The sequence below is a fragment of the Heptranchias perlo genome, chromosome 39 (genome assembly GCF_035084215.1).
Source record: "Heptranchias perlo isolate sHepPer1 chromosome 39, sHepPer1.hap1, whole genome shotgun sequence".
NCBI lineage: Eukaryota > Metazoa > Chordata > Chondrichthyes > Hexanchiformes > Hexanchidae > Heptranchias > Heptranchias perlo.
In genome coordinates this window covers 4,775,324-4,801,637 of record NC_090363.1, presented here as the reverse complement: position 1 = coordinate 4,801,637, position 26,314 = coordinate 4,775,324, and the positions used below count along the sequence as shown (strand labels likewise).

Here is a 26,314-nt window from a genome sequence, read left to right as displayed (position 1 = left end):
ACTGGCAGCTCAATGTTCCAGGGTACAGATGCTATAGGAAAGATAGAGCAGGAGGTAAGAGAGGAGGGGGAGTTGCATTCTTGATTAGGGAGAACATCACGGCAGTAGTGAGAGGGGATATATCCGAGGGTTCGCCCACTGAGTCTATATGGGTAGAACTGAAAAATAAGAAGGGAGAGATCACTTTGATAGGATTGTACTACAGACCCCCAAATAGTCAACGGGAAATTGAGGAGCAAATATGTAAGGAGATTACAGACAGCTGCAAGAAAAATAGAGTGTTAATAGTAGGGGACTTTAACTTTCCCAACATTGACTGGGACAGCCATAGCATTAGGGGCTTGGATGGAGAGAAATTTGTTGAGTGTATTCAGGAGGAATTTCTCATTCAGTATGTGGATGGCCCGACTAGAGAGGGGGCAAAACTTGACCTCCTCTTGGGAAATAAGGAAGGGCAGGTGACAGAAGTGTTAGTGAGGGATCACTTTGGGACCAGTGATCATAATTCCATTAGTTTTAAGATAGCTATGGAGAATGATAGGTCTGGCCCAAAAGTTAAAATTCTAAATTGGGGAAAGGCCAATTTGATGGTATTAGACAGGAACTTTCAGAAGTTGATTGGGAGAGTCTGTTGGCAGGCAAAGGGACGACTGGTAAGTGGGAGGCTTTCAAAAGTGTGTTAACCAGGGTTCAGGGTAAGCACATTCCTTATAAAGTGAAGGGCAAGGCTGGTAGAAGTAGGGAACCTTGGATGACTCGGGAGATTGAGGCCCTAGTCAAAAAGAAGGAGGAGGGATATGACATGCATAGGCAGCTGGGATCAAGTTGATCCCTTGAAGAGTATAGAGATTGCCGGAGTAGAGTTAAGAGAGAAATCAGGAGGGCAAAAAGGGGACATGAGATTGCTTTGGCAGATAAGGCAAAGGAGAATCCAAAGAGCTTTTACAAATACTTAAAGGGCAAAAGAGTAACTAGGGAGAGAGTAGGGCCTCTTAAGGATCAACAAGGTCATCTATGTGCGGAACCACAAGAGATGGGTGAGATCCTAAATGAATATTTCGCATCGGTATTTACGGTTGAGAAAGGCATGGATGTTAGGGAACTTGGGGAAATAAATAGTGATGTCTTGAGGAGTGTACATATTACAGAGAGGGAGGTGCTGGAAGTCTTAACGCGCATCAAGGTAGATAAATCTCCGGGACCTGATGAAACGTATCCCAGGACGTTATGGGAGGTTAGGGAGGAAATTGCGGGTCCCCTAGCAGAGATATTTGAATCATCGACAGCTACAGGTGAGGTGCCTGAAGATTGGAGGGTAGCAAATGTTGTGCCTTTGTTTAAGAAGGGCGGCGGGGAAAAGCCTGGGAACTACAGACCGGTGAGCCTGACATCTGTAGTGGGTAAGTTGTTCGAGGGTATTCTGAGAGACAGGATCTACAGGCATTTGGAGAGGCAGGGACTGATTAGGAACAGTCAGCATGGTTTTGTGAGAGGAAAATCATGTCTCACGAATTTGATTGAGTTTTTTGAAGGGGTAACCAAGAAGATAGATGAGGGCTGTGCAGTAGACGTGGTCTACATGGACTTTAGCAAAGCCTTTGACAAGGTACCGCATGGTAGGTTGTTACATAAGGTTAAATCTCACGGGATCCAAGGTGAGGTAGCCAATTGGATACAAAATTGAATTGACCACAGAAGACAGAGGGTGGTTGTAGAGGGTTGTTTTTCAAACTGGAGGCCTGTGACCAGCGGTGTGCCTCAGGGATCGGTGCCGGGTCTGCTGTTATTTGTTATTTATATTAATGATTTGGATGAGAATTTAGGAGGCATGGTTAGTAAGTTTGCAGATGACACCAAGTTTGGTGGCATCGTGGACAGTGAAGAAGGTTATCTAGGATTGCAACGGGATCTTGATAAATTGGGCCAGTGGGCCGATGAATGGCAGACGGAGTTTAATTTAGATAAATGTGAGGTGATGCATTTTGGTAGATCGAATCGGGCCAGGACCTATTCCGTTAATGGTAGGGCGTTGGGGAGAGTTATAGAACAAAAAGATCTAGGAGTACAGATTCATAGCTCCTTGAAAGTGGAGTCACAGGTGGATAGGGTGGTGAAGAAGGCATTCAGCATGCTTGGTTTCATTGGTCAGAACATTGAATACAGGAGTTGGGATGTCTTGTTGAAGTTGTACAGGGCATTGGTGAGGCCACACTTGGAATACTGTGTACAGTTCTGGTCACCCTATTATAGAAAGGATATTATTAAACTAGAAAGAGTGCAGAAAAGATTTACTAGGATGCTACCGGGACTTGGTGGTTTGACTTATAGGGAGAGGTTGGATAGACTGAGACTTTTTTCCCTGGAGAGTAGGAGGTTTAGGGGTGATCTTATAGAAGTCTATAAAATAATGAGGGGCATAGATAAGGTAGATAGTCAAAATCTTTTCCCAAAGGTAGGGGAGTCTATAGCGAGGGGGCATAGATTTAAGGTGAGAGGGGAGAGATACAAAAGGGTCCAGAGGGGCAATTTTTTCACTCAAAGGGTGGTGAGTGTCTGGAACGAGCTGCCAGAGGCAGTAGTAGAGGCGGATACAATTTTGTCTTTTAAAAAGCATTTGGACAGTTACATGGGTAAGATGGGTATAGAGGGATATGGGCCAAGTGCAGGCAATTGGGACTAGCTTAGTGGTATAAACTGGGCGACATGGACATGTTGGGCCGAAGGGCCTGTTTCCATGTTGTAAACTTCTATGATTCTATGACACCAGGGGAATTTCTGTGAATAGTCCACGGGATCTTTTGTATCGGACGGGGCCTTGGTTTGACACCCGATTCGAAAGACGGCACCTCCGACAGTGCAGCACTCCCTCAGGAGTGTCAGCCTGGATTATGTGCTCGATTCTTGGATTGGGACTTGAACTCACGACCTTCTGACTCGGAGGCGAGAGTGCTGCCCGCTGAGTCACGGGTGACAGCAGGAGAGAAGAATCCCCCTTCACGATAAATTTGCCACTCACTATTGAGCTGTTTTCCTCGTTCTCCTCCCTTGAAGGTGATGATCCCCACTGGGGTACATTGCCGGCAGCCCTCTGGCATCTTATCCAGCTGGCCATTTGAGAGCCCACTGAGACGTCAGCAGACTATTCTAATGCTGAGGGGGTATTAAAGCACAGGCTGATCCTCTCCTCACCAGAAGTCTTATACTTTCCAGCAGGATTCACCGGATAATAATCAGGAGCAGGAAAAACCGGGCTCATCTTTTCCCCTCTCCGTAGCCCAGAGGTAATGAGGCCAATCGTTGTATCCCATCGTCACGTCTCTGTTACCACTCTGCCCAATAGCAGCTAAGGGTGTCAGCCGTGGCTCAGTGGGCAGCACTCTCACCTCTGAGTCAGGTCGTGGGTTCAAGTCCCACTCCAGGGGCTTGAGCACATAATCTAGGCTGACACTCCCAGTGCCACGCTGAGGGAGTGCTGCACTGTCAGAGGTGCCGTCTTTCGGACGAGACGTTAAACCGAGGCTCCGTCTGCCCTCTCGGGTGGACGTAAAAGATCCCACGGCAATATTTCAAAGAAGAGCAGGGGAGTTCTCCCCGGTGTCCTGGCCAATATTTACCCCTCAACCAACATCATTAAAACAGATTATCCGGTCATTGTCACGTTGCTGTTTGTGTGATCTTGCTGTTCGCAAATTGGCTGCCGCGTTTCCTACACTGCAACTGCGAGTACACTTCAAAAGTATTTCATTGGCTATAAAGCGCTTTGGGATGTCCTGAGGTTGTAAAAGGCGCTTTGGAATCATACAGCGCAGAAAGAGGCCATTCGGCCCATCGTGCCAATGTTGACTCTTTGAAAGAGCTATCCAGTTAGTCCCATTCCCCCCTGCCCTTTCCCCATGTCCCTGCAAATCAATGTAAATGGAATAGGTTTATATTAATTTATAAATATAAATACATGAATGCAGGTTCTTTCTAATTGTGGCACAGATTCCCTCCTTGCCCTTTAAAGATCTGCAGCCACAGTTATATTACAGGTTTCACTAACAATGAACACTGCAGGGGAAGCCCTGCAGCCAGCACAGCGAGTCTTACCTTGTACGCTCTGGGCATTTTGGGCAGTACACTGGCTCCGCTGCACTGGAGGATACTCTCCATCTGGCTGGGCTCGGGCTGCACCCCCGCCGTCACGTGCACCCGGTAATCCTGAGGGATTCGGGAAACAAACCAGTCGCAGTTCATCCCCCTCAACACGTTCAGCTTTTAATAACTAATTAAGTTGCCGTGAAGTTTTAAAAGCCAACCTTACCGGAGGATGGCAATTCCCCTCCCTCCTCCTTCCCCCCTCTACCATGTGGAAGAGATCTGACGTGCATCAGCTTGGCTCAATGGTACCACTCCCAGTTTAAACATTAGTTAGGCCACCAGTTGGAGCAGTGGGTAGAGTTTTGGGCACCCCATTAAAAGCATGTTAAAGCAATAGAAAGCACTCAGTGTACTTCCCCAGGGTGATGCCAAGGATGATAAACTATAGTTACATAGAATTTACAGCACAGAAACAGGCCATTCGACCCAACTGCCCCACACGAGCCTCCTCCCACCCTATCTTTCTACTCCTTTCTCCCCCGTGTACTTATCTACCCTCTCCCCTGGGTTATGATTACCGCCCCCTGCTCCCCCCACCCCGGGTTACAGTCACCCCCCCCCCCACCCCCTCCCTGGGTTACGATCACCTCCCACTCCCCCACCCCGGTTACGGTCACCCCCTCTCCTATGGCCTGGGTTACAGTCACCACCCCCCCCCCCCCCCCAACTCTGGGTTACAGTCACCACCCCACCCCACCCCACCCAGCCCTGGGTTACGGGGCAGTGCTGCCACGTACCTTTAGCAGCGGCTGTTCCTTGGCTTTCTGCAGGGACTCGGCCAGCTTGAAGTTGAAGTTCTGCTCTTGGTTGCTGTCATCCACCAAGAAACTGCTGGTGGGCAGGAAACTGCGGCTCTTCCCACACTTTTCCAGGATTTGGGGCGGAGAGTAGAATTGAGAGATGGAGAGAGAGAGAGAGAGAGAAAAAGAGAGAGAGAGAGAGAGAGAGTCCAAAATCAAAGTAGAAAACAAGGAATGAGACAAAAAAAATACCATAAGCTGTACAATGAAGAAGGGACATCAAAACTAGTTACTTAGGTAATGCAACTACAACAACCCTTAATTCATTATACACTGATTTGCTTTAGGTGTCAGCCTTGCCTCAGTTGGTAGCACTCTCGCCTCTGTGACAGAAGGTTCTGAGTTCAAGTCCCACTACAGAGGCACAAAATCCAGGCTGACACTCCCAGTGCAGTGCTGAGGGAGTGCTGCACTATCGGAGGAGGTGCCGTCTTTCGGATGAGATGTTAAACCGAGGCCCAGTCCGCCCTCTCAGGTGGACGTAAAAGATCCGCTGGCACTATTTCGAAGAAGAGCAGGGGAGTTCTCCCCGGTGCCCTGACCAATATTTATCCCTTGACCAACACCTAAAACAGATGATCTGGTCTCATTGCTGTTTGTGGGAGCTTGCTGTGTTTCCTACATTACAACAGTGACTACACTTCCAAAAGAAATACTTAATCTCCTCCTTTAAGATGCTCCTTAAAACCTACCTCTTTGACCAAGCTTTTGGTCACCTGTCCTAACATCTCATGTGGCTCGGTGTCAAATTTTGTTTGATAATCGCTCCTGTGAAGCGCCTTGGGACGTTTTACTATGCTAAAGGCGCTCTATAAATACACGTTGTTGATTGCAGAGCTGCAGAGGGGGAAACCTAATGTATCAACTGCAGCCCCAGAATTATGAGCCAAGCTTCCAAGCAGTTCCTTTCATTAAAGAAGAGTTTGACAAAACTTGGTGAGCCTCATAGTTTTGGTAGATGGCAGTTTCTAGCACAGCCGAGTTGTAATAACTGGGCAAGACTTCAGTGTACGAGTCACTATTGTAATGCAGGAAACGCAGCAGCCAATTTGCGCACAGCAAGGTCCCACAAACAGCAATGAGATAATGACCAGATAATCTGTTTTGCATCGATGTTGGATGAGGGATAAGTATTGACCAGGACACCGGGAACAACAACTCAGTTTTTCTTCGAAATAGCGCTGTGGGATCATTTACGTCCACCCGAGAGGGCAGACAGGGCCTCGGTTTAGCATCTCGTCCGAAAGGCGGTACCTCAGACAGTGCAGCACTCCCTCAGTACTAGAAGTGTCAGCCTGGATTATGTGCACAGGTCTCTGGAGTGGGACTTAAATCCACAACCTTCTGACTCAGAGGCGAGAGTGCTACCCACTGAGCCATAGGTGACATCTCTTGAGGTCCTGGGAAGGAATGAATTCAAGTTGGAGACTGTATGGTTACTCCTGACTTCAAAACAGTGGGGATGAGAGAGTCAGTGTTGGCTCCGGTAACGGATCTTAGTGGGGGTAATAGAGAGAGGAAAGTTCAGAGCAGAAATATCCATATTTGCATCGAAAGAACAGACAGACCAGGCTGCAATGGAAAGAGTGGGTTTAGATGCGAGAAATAAGGGAGAGGGGTCACTCAGAAGGGGAGATTTTCATTTTGCATTCTATCCAAGAGTGCGAGGGGAGTTCAAAGAGTTTTCCGAGGTACTGGAGCAATTTGCGAGTCTAAGACAGACCTCAAGGTTATTGAAGTTTATAGAATAAACCAACGCTCTTGGATTGGGCAGCTGTGGGGGGTGTCACCATTTGTCTCAGTGCTCCTGAACTAGGGAGATGGAGACATCCATTTCCTATCCCGGAAATCCATGCGCCACATCAGACAGGACAGGGTCAGGCTCAGCTTTGATGTCACTGCACTGAAGATACAAGGCGAAACAAAACAACAGCTCACCTTTTTCAGCCACTCTGGGGTTACCACGGGGATCCCCCTGGCAACGGCACACAGGAACTTGACCGTACGCCGGATGCGGTCTGTGACTAAGTGAGTGCTGTCGTGCACCGATTCCACCATCTCGCCACCGAGCTGCTTAATCACCTTCTCCCCGTTCTCATCGACGAGTCCTGTGAACATGATCTGAGAGTAGAGTAGAGAGAAGTTGGGGGGGGGGTGGGGGGGAGCGGGAGAGATACCGTGAGAAGGGTCAGTGAGAGATGCCAAAAGCTTTAAAAACCAGCTCAACTCCGGAAGAAAGCTTTTGGAGACCGTAAGCTGCGTAAAAGGGAACGGAAGGTCTTGGGCAGGGTCACTACAGTCGGAACAAAGATATAGTCATAAACATGCTGCGAACTGTGAAAAGCAGCAAAGGATGTTGTGTGCAAAATTAATTTAGCCGAGATATATTTGTGGCTAATGAAATACGTGAATATTTCACTGCTGAACTAGACACTAACAGGATACACAGGACCCTCACAGGCTTCACTCTCTACACACAAGCACACACAGGACCCTCACGGGCTTCACTCTCTACACACAAACACACACAGGACCCTCACGGGCTTCACTCTCTACACACAAGCACACACAGGACCGTCACGGGCTTCACTCTCTACACACAAGCACACACAGGACCCTCACAGGCTTCACTCTCTACACACAAACACACACAGGACCGTCACGGGCTTCACTCTCTACACACAAGCACACACAGGACCGTCACGGGCTTCACTCTCTACACACAAACACACACAGGACCCTCACAGGCTTCACTCTCTACACACAAACACACACAGGACCCTCACAGGCTTCACACTCTACACACAAGCACACACAGGACCCTCACAGGCTTCACTCTCTACACACAAACACACACAGGACCCTCACAGGCTTCACTCTCTACACACAAGCACACACAGGACCCTCACAGGCTTCACTCTCTACACACAAACACACACAGGACCCTCACAGGCTTCACTCTCTACACACAAACACACACAGGACCCTCACAGGCTTCACACTCTACACACAAGCACACACAGGACCGTCACGGGCTTCACTCTCTACACACAAGCACACACAGGACCGTCACAGGCTTCACACTCTACACACAAGCACACACAGGACCCTCACAGGCTTCACACTCTACACACAAACACACACAGGACCCTCACAGGCTTCACTCTACACACAAACACACACAGGACCCTCACAGGCTTCACTCTCTACACACAAGCACACACAGGACCCTCACAGGCTTCACACTCTACACACAAGCACACACAGGACCGTCACGGGCTTCACTCTCTACACACAAGCACACACAGGACCGTCACAGGCTTCACTCTCTACACACAAGCACACACAGGACCCTCACAGGCTTCACTCTACACACAAGCACACACAGGACCCTCACAGGCTTCACTCTACACACAAGCACACACAGGACCCTCACAGGCTTCACTCTCTACACACAAGCACACACAGGACCCTCACAGGCTTCACACTCTACACACAAGCACACACAGGACCCTCACAGGCTTCGCTTTATCAGTAATACTTTAAAAGTCTTGCATGTGACGCTGACTCTCTGTAACGTGGCGCTTCTGCATATCCTCAGCCTCAGCACGAGCAAATGCCATGGGATATCTGCTGATATTATAGTTTGTAAAGAGACAGGAGGCATTCTTGGCATCAGATACTCCTGGACCAACTAAATTACACGTGTGTTAACAGAAATACTCTGAACATTCACAATCTGCTGCTCACCTTAGGCGGAGCGACACTGTCCGGGAGGGAGCCCAAGGAGGGAGAGGAGAGCCGGGATGCTCGGCGACATGTTTTAACCTGCGGCGGCGTGCTGGTTTCCTTCTCACCGTCTGATGGACTAGCTGCCCGTGTGCGCCGTTTACGTCCCGACGACAATCCGGTCTCTTGTGAAGCGGGTTGTGTAAATTCCTAAAAACAGGGATAAGAAGGGAAGTGAGTGCTTTAGCAGGCTCGGGAGGTGTGGGGGTTTTGTTTTAAAAGAAAAGGATGACAGCTTGTCTTTAAGGTATCTCTTCCCCTTCTCCTTCTCCTTGCTCGAGTTTACACGCAGCACTTGGCATGCGAGATGGCATCCCTTAAAACAGACTCCAAGACAATTAACTACTTTTCTTTTGGGCTTTTGTCGATTTTCTCAATGGCGTTCCTGAAGGCACTGCCAGGGTAAAGATCCGCAAGGATCTACAGGCTTCCGATACATCACTCGAGTGCCCATATTCCAACCTAGCCAATGTCGGCAGGTTAGTTTAACAGTGGGCCTGGTGTCAGAGTGGAGCCTGAATCCCATTCTCACCCGACATCCACCATCACATGAACTTCCCAGCAGGATCGCTAGACAGTTGAGGAGCATTGTGGCTCAGTTGGTTGCACTCTCAACTCCGAGTCAGGGGATGGTGGGTTCAAGCCCCACTCCAGGCCAACATTTCAGTGTAGTACTGAGGGAGCGCTGCACCGTCGGAGGGGCGGCACCGAGGGAGCGCTGCACCGTCGGAGGGGCGGCACCGAGGGAGCGCTGCACCGTCGGAGGGGCGGCACCGAGGGAGCGCTGCACCGTCGGAGGGGCGGCACCGAGGGAGCGCTGCACCGTCGGAGGGGCGGCACCGAGGGAGCGCTGCACCGTCGGAGGGGCGGCACCGAGGGAGCGCTGCACCGTCGGAGGGGCGGCACCGAGGGAGCGCTGCACCGTCGGAGGGGCGGCACCGAGGGAGCGCTGCACCGTCGGAGGGGCGGCACCGAGGGAGCGCTGCACCGTCGGAGGGGCGGCACCGAGGGAGCGCTGCACCGTCGGAGGGGCGGCACCGAGGGAGCGCTGCACCGTCGGAGGGGCGGCACCGAGGGAGCGCTGCACCGTCGGAGGGGCGGCACCGAGGGAGCGCTGCACCGTCGGAGGGGCGGCACCGAGGGAGCGCTGCACCGTCGGAGGGGCGGCACCGAGGGAGCGCTGCACCGTCGGAGGGGCGGCACCGAGGGAGCGCTGCACCGTCGGAGGGGCGGCACCGAGGGAGCGCTGCACCGTCGGAGGGGCGGCACCGAGGGAGCGCTGCACCGTCGGAGGGGCCATCTTTCATGTGAGATGTTAAACTGAGGAACCCTCTGCTTCCTGGCTATTCAGTTCACTGTTGTTTGTGAGACCTTCCTGTGTGCGAACTGGCTGTCACATTCACTTACATCCAGTGACCACACTTCAAAAATAATTTGTAGGTTGAGACACTCCGAGGACATGAAACGCATTAAATAAATTCAAGGAATCAGGAGCAAGAAACCTGGTCCAGCTTGACCTCATTAGTTGAAATATAGAACCCCTAACCTGGTTGACACCAGCTAATTTAGCACAGATCAGAGATTGAACCTACGCTTGGTACGTTGATGTGCCACACCGGGCATTGCATCCACTAACTGAGCTGCTCACAGAGCCAAAGTAAAAGAGGAGCCCGTCAGAGAAGTTAAACTTGTATCGAACCTTGGTTAGACCACACTTGGTGTTCAGTCCTGGTCTCCATATTACAAAAAGGACATAGAAGTACTGGAGAAGGTACAAAAAAGATTGACAAGGATGATACCAGAACCGACAGGATACAACTTTCAGGAAAGACTGAACAGGCTGCCGCTCTTTTCTCTAGAAAAGAGAAGGCTAAACGGTGAACTGATAGAGGTTTTTAAAATTACGAAGGAGTTTGATAGGGTAGACGTAGAGAAGATGTTTCCACTGAAGGGGGGAAGAGACCAGAACAAGGGGCCAAAAATATAAGGTAGTCATTAATAAATCCAATAAGGAAATTAGGAGAAATTTATTTACCCAGAGAGTGGTTAGTGTGTGGAACTTGCTACCACAAGGAGTAGTTGAGGCAAATAACATAGGTGCATTTAAGGAGAAGCTTGATAAGTACAGGAGGGAGAAACAAACAAAGATATGCTGAGAGGGTGAGATGAAGAGGGGTGGAGCACAAACATTGGACTAGACCAGTTGGGCCGAATGGCCTGTTTCTGTGCTGTAACATTCTATGTAGGGAACACTGACCTGCTTCCTCCTGCCTCTGCCCGCCGGCCGTTTTTGCGCCAAGCTATCCGTTGGGGGAGTGATCTCAACATTTCCGTCCTGACTTTGTGGCGCTGCCACGGACCTCCGCTTGGCGCTCCGCCCTCTAATGGTGGGAACCTCGGGGCGTTCCTCCTCCGGGGGGGGGCCGTGTTCCTCCTCCGGGAGGGGACCGCGGTCCTCGTCTGTGGTGGATACGGAGACCGTCTTAGGCTTCCTCCCCCTGCCTCTCTTCGGCCTGGCCTCCGTCCGGTCCACCGGCGTGCCGGTATCTTCGCCCGCTGCCTCGGTGCCCAACGCCAGTGCCTTCCGCCGCTGCCCCCGGGTCTTCCGCCCGTCCCCGGCCCCTGGCTCGGACCCGGAGTCCCGCCTCTGGCTCTGGTCGCCGGGGACGGACGGATCCTCCTGGCCGGTGTTCGTCTCTGCCTCCGGCGCTGGGCCGACGGTTGGCCTCCTTCTGGTCCGCCTGCCGCTCCTTCGAATCGGAGGTCGCTTTGGGGCCGGGGTTTCGCTGCTGCGTTCCTCCACAGGAGGGTCGGCGGTTTCCCCTCCGCTGTTCGACGGTGCAGCCTCAGCCATTTGCACTGCCGATGCGACAGTTGCGTCTCCTGAATGTACTCTATTCGCGCGCTTACTGGCCTCAGTTGTGTGCTGTTCTTCTGGTGCCCGAGAGTTCATTTCTTTGTTCGCTTGCTGACTACTGTCTCTCTCTCTGCCTTTAGAAGCCACCGGCTGGTCTGTCGGTGCCGGGGGAATCGTTTTGCTCTCTACTTCGGAAGCATCTTCAGTCACGCTCCTTCTCCTGGTCTTTGCTGGGGTGTCAGGCTGGTCTTCTGACGTGGGAGCTGGGCAATCCTCAGCGCACGAGGCGGGGATCATCCCTTGAGCGATAAAGGCTTGCGTGACTTCTTCGGGTTTCACCGACTGCTCCACCTCAGAGGCCTCGTTCTGTAAACAGAAGGGCTGGGTATCTTCGACAGCCCACTGGTCTTCACGATTAGATTCTGCAGCCTCTTCCTCACCGGTCTCCGAAGGGTCCTGATGTTGAGGTGCAGCTGCAACAGGATAACAGTGTCAGCCATGGCTCAGTGGGCAACATTCTCGCCTCGGACTCGGAAGATCGTGGGTTCAAGTCCCGCTCCAGAGAATTGAGCACAAAATCCAGGCCGACACTACCACTGCAGTACTGAGGGGGAGCTGCACTGCCGGAGGTGCCGTCCTTCGGATGAGACGTTAAACCGAGGCCCCGTCTGCCCTCTCAGGCGGATGGAGTAGATCCCATGGCCACTATTCCGAAGAAGAGCGGGGGAGTTCTCCCCGGTGTCCTGGTCCAATATTTATCCCTCAACCAACATCACAAGAAACAGGTTATCTGGTCATTATCTCATTGCTGTTTGTGGGATCTCGCTGTGCGCAAATTGGCTGCCGCGTTTCCTACATTACAACAGTGACTACACTTCAGAAGTACTGCATTGTCTGTGAAGCGCTTTGGGACGTCCCGAGGTCGATAAAGGCACTGTATAAATGCAAGTTCCTTCTTTCCTGGGGAAAGTACAATTCACTGATCTATAAGCTGCCGGATCGAAGCTGTATGAAAGCACCCAGGATCAATACCTCACAGGAAAGACCCCCCCCCGGTCTACACTGAAACCCCATCCCTCTCCTCCAGCATCAGGACATGGTCCTCTCAAACCTCCGGGACAGAACTGCGCAGGCATTGCGATGAGCCCGCTGTCCCGTTTATAACCGCTATGTGATTATCTCACTGCATGAGAAACGCAGGCTTGAACTCACTCAGTGACATAGCCCCAACACGCTGCACTGCCCCATCTATGTTACCGTTCAACACTGGTTCGAAGGCTGCTCTGATTTTCTTCCTTACCTTTAGCATTTCCAAGTTGACTGCTTCTATCAAAACCGGACGTAAACGGCTCTGGAAAGGAAAAAAAAAATAAAGCTGTACGTAAGACATTGAAAATAGTGCAGAACAGGCTCAACCACTCAGTTCGTGTAGTTATCCCCCAACAGAGTTTATTGATTTTACATGCACGTATCAATAAAAGGGAAAAGAAATCCTGTCGGCATTTTACATTCCAGCGTCCATTAATGGTCACCTTTTTTAAATGTAGCTCTTAAAAACAAAGTAAAGAAATAAATGAACGAGCTTCTTCCTCAGGACGTCCCAAAGTGTTTCACTGCCACTGAAATATTTTTGAAGTGTAGTCACTGTTGTAATGAAGGGAAACACGACGGCCAATTTGTGCACAGCAAGGAGATAATGAACCATGTAATGTGTTTTAGCGGTGTTGGCATTTTAAACAGTGCCATGCCTGAGAGGCCAGGCGGGCCTTGATCTAATGTGTCACCCAAAAGACAAAAGCACTTTATTCCTGCACCCCTCCCAACCCACCCTCACCACCTCTTCTGAGGTACCGTTCCACAGTGCAGGTACCCTCCAGTACTTCATTCCAAGAGGGCATTCTTAGACCTGGCTATTCGACAGTGGCAGGAATTACTAGAGTCTGATCTGCCCTCACCCGATGTCACCACATGCTTGTTTTCAAGCAGGAGTCACTGGCTTGGGATCGGGAGCCCTGCCTGATTAGTGTCAGCCTTGGCTCAGTCGGTAGCGCTCTCGCCTCTGAGTCAGAAGATTGTGGGTTCAGGTCCCACTCCAGAGACTTGAGCATATAATCCAGGCTGACACTACAGTGCAGTACCTGAGGGAGCGCTGCACTGTTGGAGGTGCCTTCTTTCGGGTGCAACATTAAACTGAGGCCTAACCTCTCAGGTGGAAATAAAAGATCCCATCACGCTATTTCAAAGAACAACAGGGTTGTTCCCCCTGGTGTCCTGGCCAACATTTATCCCTCAACCAACATCACTAAAAAACAAATTATCAGATCATTATCTCATTGCTGTGTGTGGGATCTTGCTGAGTGCAAATTGGCTGCCATGTTTCCTACATTACAACAGTGACTACACTTCAAAAGTACTTCATTGGCTGTAAAAAGCTTTGGGACGTCCTGAGGCCGTGAAAGGCGCTGTATAAATGCGAATTCTTTCTTTCTTCTTTCCCCTTCCTAGTCCATGGACGCAGCAGAAAATTGGAACCCTCTCCGACTGCCACCCCAGCAGACGTTGGATACAGCAATAGACGTCGAACTTGGGAGCTGAACGGCTCAAGTTTCGCAGTGAAACTAATTAGGAGAAGCCCGTCACTTTTTAAAATAAATGTAGCTATTAAACTTTACACTTGCCCCTCCCTTTAACTCTACTTCACCGGCATTCGATTTTAAATAAATAGTAAATACAGGAACACATCTTCAACCCATCAACTCCCGTCGACATGGTTTGTCGTGATCAAGAGCCGAGGGCATTGGAGAGATACATGTGGCAGGGAAACTGGAGGGGTTTCCCCTCCCACCCCATCCCCAAGACCCCCTCTCCGCTCCTAAAGACCCCACTCTGACTGTTACCTATGCTACGGTTCCACGGGAACTGGCCGTCCTCTGCTACTTCACTCAAATGGTTTATTATTCAAGCACGAGTCTTCACGTTGATTGTCAGTAGGTTGTTCAATCACAGCTCAGCCCGAAGGCATTCCTCATCTGGCACATGCGCACTTTCCGGCACCGGGGTGGGGTGGTCACTGTACAGCAATCAGAAGCAGGATCCCAGGCCAACTTTTCGGCCACCCCAGGCAGGCCGAGGATAACTCAGAGCGAACCCAGAGCCCCCCCAGAGGTGGAGGCCAGCTGTCTCAGCACAGACCAGGGATTGAAAATGTCACCAGATAAACACACTTGAGAAATCAGCGTCTCTTGCTTTTATTCTCTCCAAATTAATACGAACTTAACAAACCAGCTCCTCTATCTGCCTTCTGCTGGCACGGTCGAGTAAGAAGTCCCTGCAAGCTTTATGATAATATCCATCAACATTAAAAACGACGATACCGGCCATTTGCGGTTGAAGAAATCGCGATTTTGTTTCGTTAAAAAACAAAAAAGACCTCGAGACCAAGCAGACAGTATACGCAAGATCCTCAAATCATTTAAATGTTGAATCTGACCATTTCATTGTAGCACAATAAAAGGGATTGCAAATAATCAATGCTGAATAAGATGACCACGGAAGATATGATATATATTTTTATAAAGTATATTTTCAAGCTCCTTCTTGCACCAGCTCTGCCAGCGATTTGCCCACCACAAATTTGCAGTTAATTGCCCCTTTAAAAAAAGTTTTTTTCTCATTGCAAAAGTTGCTACAATAATTCGTCAAGCTGCCAATCTGGGCAGTGTTGTCAGATGCGCCACTGAGTGGGGCCCAGCTGCCCAGGCAACAGGAAGAAAAGAAACTTGGACAGGGATCCGACCTCCAGTCACAGCTCCTGCAATCTATAAAGCAGCATTGGTAGATGGCCGCTCAAGTTAAAAAAAACACACAAACTATATACATATATAAAAAAAAATTGGAGACATCCCGATGGCTCAGTTGGTAAAAGCAGATTGCGGCAGAGACCAGGAGGTGCCAGGTTTAATCCCTGCTCTGTGCTGAATTAGCTGATCTCAGCCAGGGTGGTAGCAGGGGCACTAAAATTGGCCTTAGCGCACCTGGGTTTGGGGGGGGGGGGGAAGGAAGGGGGAAGATCAACAAGGATTCCGACTCCTGATTGCTAACCAGCGACCCCTGCTGGAAACAGCACATGGGGAGGTCAGCATCTGATTAGACTGCGATGCACCCCATGGCCAAACTGCCGGGCTACACACACTGTCTTGGGCTTATACATGAGAAATGGTCGCTTCTAAGTACCCCAGTGGGAGAAGAACTCAGTTCTGGAGAAAAAAAAGGTGGAGAGAAAAATCAACCAAAATAAAAAAAACAAACAAAATTTATAATTATTAAGAAAAGATGATAATTATCACACAGGTAATGTGTAGTATGAAGTTACTTTTTCCTTTTTGGAGAGGGTGAATTTTTGAGTGGAAAATGAGGGACATCAAAACTGGGTTATCGAGAGGACATTTTTTTTTCCAGTTCTTGCACTAGTGACATGAAGGCTGTGTACACTCTGGGTCAGATGCAGGGCAAGACTCCACGACAAATACCCAATGAGATGCTACAACACTGAACGCCTGTACTACTACACGTTATTTCCATTAACGCTGCACTCAACTATCTTGTGTCCAATTTGGTGTTGAATTACAGAACTTACACTGTGAAAGTTGTACCCAGAGGGAAATTAGATTGCCCGATAAGAACATAAGAAATAGGACCCTTACAGAAACATCCAATGCGAGAGGCTTGTGTCCGGACCCAGGTCAGACACTGAAAGCGTCTTTTAGCTCAAAGTTACAAACTCTGCTATGGGTATAGTTGTCCGAATCTTACCTTTGAAAGGGTCTTTGCCAAAGGTTGGAGGCTGAAAGGTGAATAGCTGTGTGGCCTCTTCCTCTGTACTGTTCGCTGCCGCAGCGCCACCTGTGGAAGAACAGAGCAGGTGCGTGATCGGACTCAATCCACGGGGCAAATCAGTTCATTCTTAAAAGGCCCACATTTTTCAGGGCTCTCTTACAGCTCGGTTGCTAAACACAAAAGTGCAACTGTTCCGATGCAATCAGGTTACAGGTTCCATGTCCACTCTAAACCGAGTTGATTGACGTGCCCTACAAGATACTTACAGGTGTCAGCCGTGGTTCAGTGGGTAGCTCTCCCGCCTCTGAGTCCGAAGGTTGTGGGTTCCAATCCCACTCCAGAGACTTAAGCACAACATCTAGGCTGACACTCCCAGTGCAGTAACACGGGAGTGCTGCACGGTCAGAGGTGCCGTCTTTCAAATGAGGTGTTAAACCAAGACCCCCGTCTGCCCTCTCAAATGGATGTAAAAGATCCCACGCCACTATTTCGAAGAAGAGCAGGGGAGCTCTCCCCTGGCCGATAATTATCCCTCAACCAACATCGTTAAAACAGATTATCTGGTCATTTATCACACTGGTGTTTGTGGGATCTTTCTGTGCGTAAATTGACTGCTGCGTTTCCCACATTACAACAGTTACCGCGCTTCAAAAGTACTTAATTGGCTGTAAAGCGCTTTGGAATGTCCTGAGGTTGTGAAAGGCGCTGTATAAACGCAAATTCTTTCTTCTGCCATGGAGCTGAGGTAGCGGCAGAGGTGGACAACACTGTGCAGGTAGAAGGGATTGCGGTGATGGATAGGCTGTCGAGTCTGAACAGGACACAAAACTTTGACACAACTGATGAAGGCTGCGTACATTATGGGCTAGAGGCTGCGTAAAACTCCCCGACAAATACCCAACAAGATGCTATAACACTGAATGCGTGTAGTACTGCAGGGTTATTTCCATTTACGCTGCACTCGTCTATCTCTTCTCTCAGACCGCCAATTTGGTGTTGAATTACAGAACTTACCCTATAAAGGTTGTACCCAGTGTGAAACTAGATTACCCATAACCATTTCATCCCATCCCTGCATGCGTTGGATCCCACTGAAACATCCAACCGTCTCTCTCTTGTATCTGGGCCCAGATCTGGCACTGAAAGCATCTCTTGGCTCAAAGTTTCAAACTCTGTTGTGGGTACTTTAGTCCGAATCTTACTTTTGATAGAGTCTTTGCCAAAGGTTGGAGACTGAAAGTTGAACAACTGTGTGGCCTCTTCCTCTGTACTGTTCGTTGCCGCTGCACCACCTGTGGAAGAACAGAGCAGGCGCGTGATCAGACTCGATCCACGGGGCAAATCGGAGCCTTCTAAAAGGGACACATTTTTCGGGGCTCACTTGCAGCTTGGTTGCTAAAGACAAGATTGCAACTGTTCCGATGCAAACAGGTTACAGGTTCCATGCCCACACCATACCGAGTTGATTGACGTGCCCTACAAGTTACCTACAGGTGCCAGCCGAGGCTCAGTGGGTAGCCCTCTCACCTCTGAGTCCGAAGGGCGTGGGTTCAAATCCCACCCCAGAGACTTGAGCACAAAGTCTAGGCTGACACTCCCAGTGCAGTACTGAGGGAGGTACCGTTTGCAGATGAGATGTTAAACCGAGGCCCCACGTACCCTCTCAGGTGGGCTTAAAAGATCCCACACCACTATTTCGAACAAGAGCAGGGAAGTTCTCCCCCAGTGTCCTGGCCAATAATTACACCTCAACCAACATCACTAAAACAGATTATCTGGTCATCATCTCACATTGCTGTTTGTGGGACCTTGCTGTATGTAAATTGGCTGCCGCGTTTCCTATATTACAAGAGTGACTACACTTCACAAGCACTTAAAGTGTCTGTAAAGCGTTTTGGGACGTCCTGAGGTCGTGAAAGGCGCTATATAAATGCAAGTTCTTTTTTTTTCTACAATTTAGCTCCATGACCCAAAAGCCTACCAACACTCAACATTTAGTCTCACACATGAAGAACAGGAGTTTGGTTGAGTAACGTGGGCAGACCAGCAGTCATGGAACCCGACTGGAGATCACACCTTCAACAACATGCAATTGTATAGCAGCTTTAACACAGAAAACATTCGACAGCACTTCACAGAGGAGAAACAGACTGACCACAGTAGAACAGTGCTGAAGGCATGGTCAAAAGTGAGAAGTTTTGAGGAGGATTTTAAAGGCAGCAAGACACAGAGGTTATGGATGAAAGTTCCAAAGGGCAGAGCCCAGATAGCTGAAGGCTCTGCCACCAATGGTGGAGAATAGAGCAGGCGGGAGAGAGAGGAGACCAGAACTGGGGAACCAAAGAGTGTGGCTGGGAAAAGACTAAAGAAGTAGGGCAGGGAGAGACCCTGGAGGAGTTTGCGAAGGACAATAGGATTTTGAAACACCCCAACAAAAACCCAACAAGATGTTATATCCCTGAATGCCTGTAGTACTGCAGGGTTATTTCCATTTACGCTGCAGTCATCTATCCGGTCTCTAATTTGGTGTTGAATTACAGAACCTACACTGTGAAGGCTGTACCCAATGGAAAACTAGAATTCCCCATAATCATTTCAGCCCATCCCTGCATCCGTCAGACCCCTACAGAAACATCCAATGGTCTCTCCATGAGGAATACGAGAGGCTTGTGTCTGGGCCCAGGTCTGACACTGAAAGCATCTCTTAGCTCAAAGTTACAAACTCTGCTATGGGTATAGTTGTTGAATCTTACCTTTGAAAGGGTCTTTGCCAAAGGTTGGAGACTGAAAGTTGAATAGCTGTGTGGCCTCTTCCTCTGTACTGTTCGCTGCCGCAGCGCCACCTGTGGAAGAACAGAGCAGGTGCGCAATCGGACTCAATCCACGGGGCAAATCAGTTCCTTCTAAAAAGGCCTACATTTTTCAGGGCTCACTTACAGCTCAGTTGATAAAGACAAGAGTGCAACTGTTCCGATGCAATCAGATTCCATGCCCACTCTAAACCGAGTTGATTGACGTGTCCTACAAGGTACTTACAGGTGTCAGCCGTGGTTCAGTGGGTAGCCCTCTCGCCTCTGAGTCTGAAAGTTGTGGGTTCAAGTCCCACTCCAGAGGCTTGAGCACAACATCTAGCACTGAGGGAGTGCTGCACTGTTGGAGGTGCGGTCCTTTGGATGAGATGTTAAACCAAGGCCCTTTCTGCCCTCTCAGGTGGATGTAAAGAAACACATGGCACTATTTTGAAAAAGAGCAAGGGAGTTCTTCTAGCCAATATTTATCCCTCAACCAACATCATTAAAACAGATTATCTGGTCATTTATCTCATTGCTGTTTGTGGGATCGTGTGTGTAAATTGGCTGCCATGTTTCCTACATTACAACAGTTACCATGCTTCAAAAGTACTTCATTGGCTGTAAAGTGCTTTGGGATGTGTTGAGGTCGCTATAGAAATGCAAGTCTTTCTTTCTCTTGATTTACAGAACACTTTGAACTGAGCTCCTCTGTCTCTTGGACTCTTAAGTAGTTGGTATTTCTCTCTGAAACCATTATCTTAAGTGATAGAACAACACAAATGCAGCTAAGACACATTTTTCTGATGCAAGTTGCTGAAAGTCTGTGCAACCGCTGAACAGTGTAAATGCTTGACTTACCCTTGAAAGGCTCTTTGTTGAAGGTGGGAGAGTGACAGGCGAACAGCTGCGTGGATTCCTCCTCAGAGGCAGCACCTGCTGCAACACCAGCTGTGGAGGAGAGAGAGCGAGTGAGTGATCTGTGGAGCAACTGCAGCTGACACAAGGAGGAATTTCCAAGATCAACGAGTCTTCGTATTTTAACCAGGAAAATACCAAAACCTAAACTGCGCATGTGGAAATAAACCAGCTTTTCCTGCTCAGTTTCTTCCCACTTTTTCTGTTGGGATACATTTCCATGAGGACTAACAGCCATCCAATAACTCGCTCAACTGGAGATTCTTCATACATGAGCCTCGACAGTGAATGTTAGCGGGCTATTCAACCGTGTGGGGAAGGCATCATGGCCGAGCACACCTGACATCGAATCATTTGCACGTTCCAGTAGAGCGTCACAAGATTAGGATCAGGAGAGGAAATTCTGACCGATTTCTAGGAAGCTGTGTTAGATTCTGATTAGGGCATTCTGTTGATTTTTGTTTTAAATATTATTTCCTCTCCCGAAGGTGCTGACTCGGGGCTGTGGTTAAGGATGCACACGAATTTGCCACCCTCCACTTCCACACCCAAGTGATCCCGACAGGGCACGTCAGCAGGATATTCTACCACAAGATGCACTGCAGTCGAGACAATAAATCAGGAGCAGCAGCCTTGCCGATCGATCTCCAGCCCCATCTACCCTCCGGATATCAAGGCCAATGTTGGCACCCCTAACACCGCCCAACTGAGATCAGTTAATTTGGCACAGATCAGGAACTGAATCTGAGACCTTAATGGTTTAATGGATCAGTCACACACGGGGCAGCATGTTTACCAATTGTACCATTGGAGGAGGGAGGGGAAATAAGCACAAAGCTACATTTCTGTTGATTTCATACATCCCTATTTAATTTTGCCTTCACGGTATACAAACACCAGGACTTCTCCATCTAACATAGTCAGGAAGTAGAGAACAGGTCACCAAGACCAGGAGCAAATCACAACAGCTAAGAACACGCTCAAGAGCTCTCAGGGTTCCAACAGTTAGAAACCTAGGAGAGCTGCCAACAGAAAACCCGACTGGTTTCCTACATTGACACTAAAAGGTCTCATGCCGGTATTCGAGCTCTGCCAGTGTTCTGGCCAACAACCAACAGCAACAAAGAACAAGTGAACTGTTCGGTGTTTGTGAGACTTATACTGTGTGCAAATTGGCTGCCGCGTTTCCTACAAAGCAACAGTGACTACACTTCAAAAGTACGTCGTTGGCTGTAAAAGATTTCGGGACGTCCTGAGGAAGTGATGAGATGCTCTATAAATGCAAGTTCCTTCCCTTTTCCCTATACTCCCAAATGCCCATTTTAGCTTAATGCAGCACACTTTAGTTTTGACTAAACACTACAAGCTGCAGGAACAATGCACGTGCAATTCAGCCAAACTCCTCATCTTACAGGGTTGATCAAGTGGTATGCAAAGTTCTCTGCTCCCTCCCAAAAGCCCTTTGGCTTTTCATTTCAAATCAACCGGTTGGAATTTTTGCATCAACTTTTGCAGCGGCAATGATAGCAAGGGACACAATCTTGATAACGATACTAGGTGTCAGCCGTGGCTCAGCGGTAGCACTCTCGCCTCTGAGTCACAAGGTTGTGCATTCAAGCCCCACTTCAGAGACTACATTATGAACACATAATCTAGGCTGACACTCCATACAGCACCTTTCACGACCTCAGGATGTCCCAATGCGCTTTACAGCCAATGGAGTACTTTTGAAGTGTTGTCGCTGCTGTAATGTAGGAAACGTGGCAGCCAATTTGCACACAGCAGGGTCCCACAAACAGCAATGAAATAATGACCAGATAATCTGTTTTAGTGATGTTGGTTGAGGGATAAATATTGGCCAAGACACCAAGGAGAACTCCCCTGCTCTTCTTTGAAATAATGCCATTGCATCTTTTACGTCCATCGGAGAGATCAAACGGGGCCTCGGTTTAATGTATCATCCAACAGTGCAGCATTCCCTCAGTACTGCACTGGGAGTGTCAGCTCCAAGGATTAATAAATACACATTAACTGGAAAGGAAAATCTGGGAATGCACTGACCGTCTGGTGTGTAATCACCTTCCCCCGTTGCCTCCTCCTGGGTGCTTGAAACTGTCAGCGTGAAGCACTGAGTTGGCTGCAGAGCGTATGACTCACTAATATCTGCATTCAGATATAAAGCATCACTCTTATTAAATCAATCACTAAAATCTACTATCGACAGACGTACTATTATCTACACTGCTTACACAGAATTTACAGCACAGAAACCATTCAGCCCAAGAGGGCCATGCCGGTGTTTATGCTCAACACGAACCTCCTCCCACCTTACTTCATCTCACCCTATCGACATAACCTTCTATCACTCTCTGAGTAACGAAGTTTCTCCTGAATTTCTTACTTGATTTATTAGAGACCATCTTATATTTACAGCCACATCGTTTTGGACTCCCTGACAAGCGGAAACATCATCTCTACATCTAAGCTGAAACATGTTCTCCACATCTAGTATCTTGTTTAAAATTCACACAACAGACTAAAATGGCTTGGGTATAATTCACTGATGTACTATAGTGCTGTATAGGCTGTATAGACTCTGGCCCATGTTTGAAATTTCCGAAAGAGCTAGTTCTGAATCTCTGTTGGGATGGTGTTACCCGTTCGAGGTGAGGGCGGAGGGAAAGAGAACGGAGTGCTTCGATATCGCACCTCCTAGGAACCAGTTACAGAGCAGCACTTGGGAGATTTAGAAGCAGGTTGCTCTTTCTGTGTGCGTGTGAACCATGGTTCAAGTTAGCCAATGAACCTCCTCTCCCTCTCTTCTTCCCTCCTGTGGGTGTGGAACACAGGCTGCTGTGATTATTTTAGTTCCTGCCTTGCTCCCATTTTCAGTGTTGAGTGCACCTTTCTGCCCTGCAGCTAATGCAGGAACAAGGCAGAAAAAAAAACAGGCAGTGCCAATTTAGCGAGCAGTGCTCCCACTGATCAGTATTAGTGGGGGCAGGGGAGGTTCTGAGTTTAGATTATCTGCTCCTTGTATAGGTCCAAGAATCCTCAATCCTATCCTCGAGTGACCCTCAATTTTGCACGCAGGGTTTACTAGACAGCAATCAGGAGCAGGAATCCTGGCTGGCACTTCCTTTCTCTAACTTGAGAGGTCCTGCTGCCAATCCAGGCAAGACCAACAAACTCAGCACAAAGGACCGAACCGGGAACCTCTGTATCACATCCAACGGAGCACATATCCAATGAACCGTTGGACAAACATTTTTAAAACCTACCCAACATAAACTTACCTTCGTCGATATCTGTATCGCTGTTTACGTCCAAAAACTCCCTCTTATCCACGCTGTCAGGTGTCTCTTTGGTTTCTCCCTCCGTGTCTGCATAGTGATCAACTTTACTGCTTCCTCCCTCCTCGCCTGGAGTGATCAAGCTCCCGCCGCTGGTCGCGGCGGCGTCGGCCCCTTGGACGTCAGCATCAGCACCATCAACGAGACTGGAACCCATTTTGGTGCGCGCGGTGGGGCCACTGCTGCTTGTTGCCGAGTTCTGTTCCTCCTCCACATCACTGTCGCTGTCCCTACTGAAATGAGGCAGGATCCCAGCTGTCGGCGGGATATCAGGCTCCCGTGAGGTGACCCTTCCCTCGTCGTGGTCAAGTGCGTCGCCCGAGTGGTCGTTGGCCACTTCTTCGGCGACATTTAAATGACTGATCGCGGAACCACCGGTCGCTGGCGGTGTCTTATCGGTTTCCTGCTCCTCTATGCCCCCAGTTTTGCAACTTACGTTGTTGCCGTGGACTGGCTGCCCATTGCTGGGTTCTGTCCGTTTTTCACTGGGATGCTGATCTTCTTCCAAGTCGGTATCACTGTCATAATGCAACTGCACTGATGGAATGTTGGGATGAGATGAGTCTCCCCCTTCATCATCACTGGAAGAAAGAGCAACGCGTTATTAGAAAACATACTCAACCTCCCTAGATCGTAGAATCACACAGCAGAAGGAGGCCATTTGGCCCATTGTGCCTGTGCCGGCTCTTTGAAAGAGCTAACCATTAGTCCCCCTCCCCCACCCCCCCACTCTTTCCCCACAGCCCTGCAAATTTTTCACCTTCAAGTATTTATCCAATTCCCTTTTGAAATTTACTATTGAATCTGCTTCCACCGCCCTTCCAGGCCGCGCATTACAGATCATAACAACTCGCTGCGTAAAAAAAATTCTCCTCTGGTTCTTTTACCAATTACCTTAAATCTGTGCGCTCTGGTTACCGACCCTCCTGCCAGTGGAAACAGTTTTCTCTCTATCTACTCCATCAAACCCTCATGATTTTGAGCACCTCTATTAAATCTTCCCTTAACCTTCTCTGCTCTAAGGAGAACAATCCCAGCTTTTCCAATCTCTCCATATAACTGAAATCCCTCATCCCTGGAACCATTCTAGTAAATCTCCTCTACACCCTCACTAAGGCCTTGACATCCTTCCTTAAGTGTGGTGCCCAGAATTAGACACAATACTCCAGCTGAGGCCCAACCAGTGGTTTATAAAGATTTAGTGTAACCGATGGTGTAGCAAGTTCACACATCCACTGTCCCCATTTTGGGGACCAAGTCATGGATAAAAGTTTGTGTGGAGTAAGCCCCGATTCCCCCTCAATGCCACCCCAACCCGCCTCCTGCTGCTAACGGAAGTGTTCCCGGTTTCTGCACACTGCGGGTGGGAATATTCGGAGAGCAGGAATTCTCGCCCACCGTACGCAGAGCCACAATCACTTCACGTAGCAGCGGCAGTGGCTTTGAGAAGAGCGAAGGGGAGGAAGTAGTAGGGGGCAGTATTTGAGGAGGGAGCATGAGAGAAACTGGAAGTTGTGCTCTAGGGTGGGAGGCGACGGTCCAGACAGTCTGTCGAAAAATCCGAATGTGGCATAGTTTTTCTTTCCTTTAAGATTAAAAATCCACCAGTTGCAAAGTATAAACATGTTTACAATTAACCAGAATGCAGCATATCTTAGAAATGCACCAATTTTGTGCCTTCAATATTTGAATTTCCTCTTTCAGGCTTTTCATGTACTTATGAACTCTGATGTACAATGAGTGCTCTCACTGGCCCAAAGAAATCCCATGAGCAACATCTACGCTGTTTTATCCACACAACATAATGCACTGGTTAACCAATACTGTCCCTGAATAATGTATACATTTCAGCAGAACTTACACAATGGTTGTGTGGTATCCCAGTACTGCATCATACCCATCACACAATATATTCTGTTATAACCATTCTTGCCAGACATATGGCTTCATTTCTGTGACTTTAATGGCACCACGACCATTTACAGGACAAAATTAATCCAATGAATGTGAGATTATTTAAAAATAGCACTCTCAATCCAAACAATACAAAACCATTGGTTAAGACATCATTCAGGAAACATGTAGTGCCTAGTCCCATAACCATGGGACTACAAGTCCCTTGTAACACACTTCAGCCCAAGGTTGTTCTGCTTGAACTGAGTTGCAGAAACAATCAACATAGAATTAACAGCACAGAAACAGGCCATTTGGCCCGACAGGTCAGTGCCAGCTTTTATGCTCCACAGGGGCTTCCTCCCACTCTATTTACTTCATCTCACCCTATCGACATATCCCTCTATTCCTTTCTCCCTCATGTCCTTATCCAGTGAATGCTCTTTCCAATCCCCACCCCATTCCCACATGGAACAACCACAGAATATTATATCCCATCCTGGAATCATACCTTTCAGGGACAACATTAGCAGAGGGAGTTTGGCGTATTGAAGCGTTTGGTTCTTGACCATCTCGGGAAGTGAAAGAGGCTGGGAATACAAAATGGAAGGCAACTTCTCATTACCATGTTTCAGTAGTCTCATCACAAATATTCATGGGTTGAAGGTTTACTCCACTCAGTATTTGTAACAGAGTTGTACAGGAGCTCTTTACATTTGCTTTTATGGTTCAGGCAGGGAGGAAGGAAGGCAGGGAGGAAGGAAGGAAGGAATGAAGGAAGGCTGGAAGGGAAAGGAAGGAAGGAAGGCTGGAAGGCAGAAAGGAAGGGAAAAAAAACAAAAGAAAAGTGTAGTCACTGTTGGAACGTAGGAAACGCTGCAGCCAATTTGCACACAGCAAGGTCTCAAAAACAGCGATCGTGTTTTTTGGTGTTGGTTG

The 26,314-nt window shown here is 48.8% G+C and overlaps 1 protein-coding gene across 2 annotated transcripts in view; it reads right to left on the bottom strand.

Annotated features, from left to right (window-relative positions):
* The window catches only part of mdc1 (mediator of DNA damage checkpoint 1), a 32,091-nt gene that overhangs the window by 2,268 nt on the left and 3,509 nt on the right, over positions 1-26,314 (bottom strand). Inside the window, exons 3-15 of one of the 2 annotated variants that reach the window (XM_067973918.1) lie at positions 25,887-25,965; positions 23,426-24,063; positions 22,191-22,292; positions 20,073-20,162; positions 19,176-19,265; positions 17,625-17,714; positions 16,399-16,488; positions 12,887-12,937; positions 10,987-12,059; positions 8,691-8,879; positions 6,879-7,061; positions 4,878-5,003; positions 4,090-4,200 (exon numbers count right to left, since the gene is read on the bottom strand). In XM_067973918.1, coding sequence (XP_067830019.1) covers positions 4,090-4,200; positions 4,878-5,003; positions 6,879-7,061; positions 8,691-8,879; positions 10,987-12,059; positions 12,887-12,937; positions 16,399-16,488; positions 17,625-17,714; positions 19,176-19,265; positions 20,073-20,162; positions 22,191-22,292; positions 23,426-24,063; positions 25,887-25,965 — 2,912 coding nt within the window. The remainder of the gene's footprint in view (positions 1-4,089; positions 4,201-4,877; positions 5,004-6,878; positions 7,062-8,690; positions 8,880-10,986; positions 12,060-12,886; positions 12,938-16,398; positions 16,489-17,624; positions 17,715-19,175; positions 19,266-20,072; positions 20,163-22,190; positions 22,293-23,425; positions 24,064-25,886; positions 25,966-26,314) is intronic. The other variant, XM_067973919.1, reaches the window with a different exon arrangement.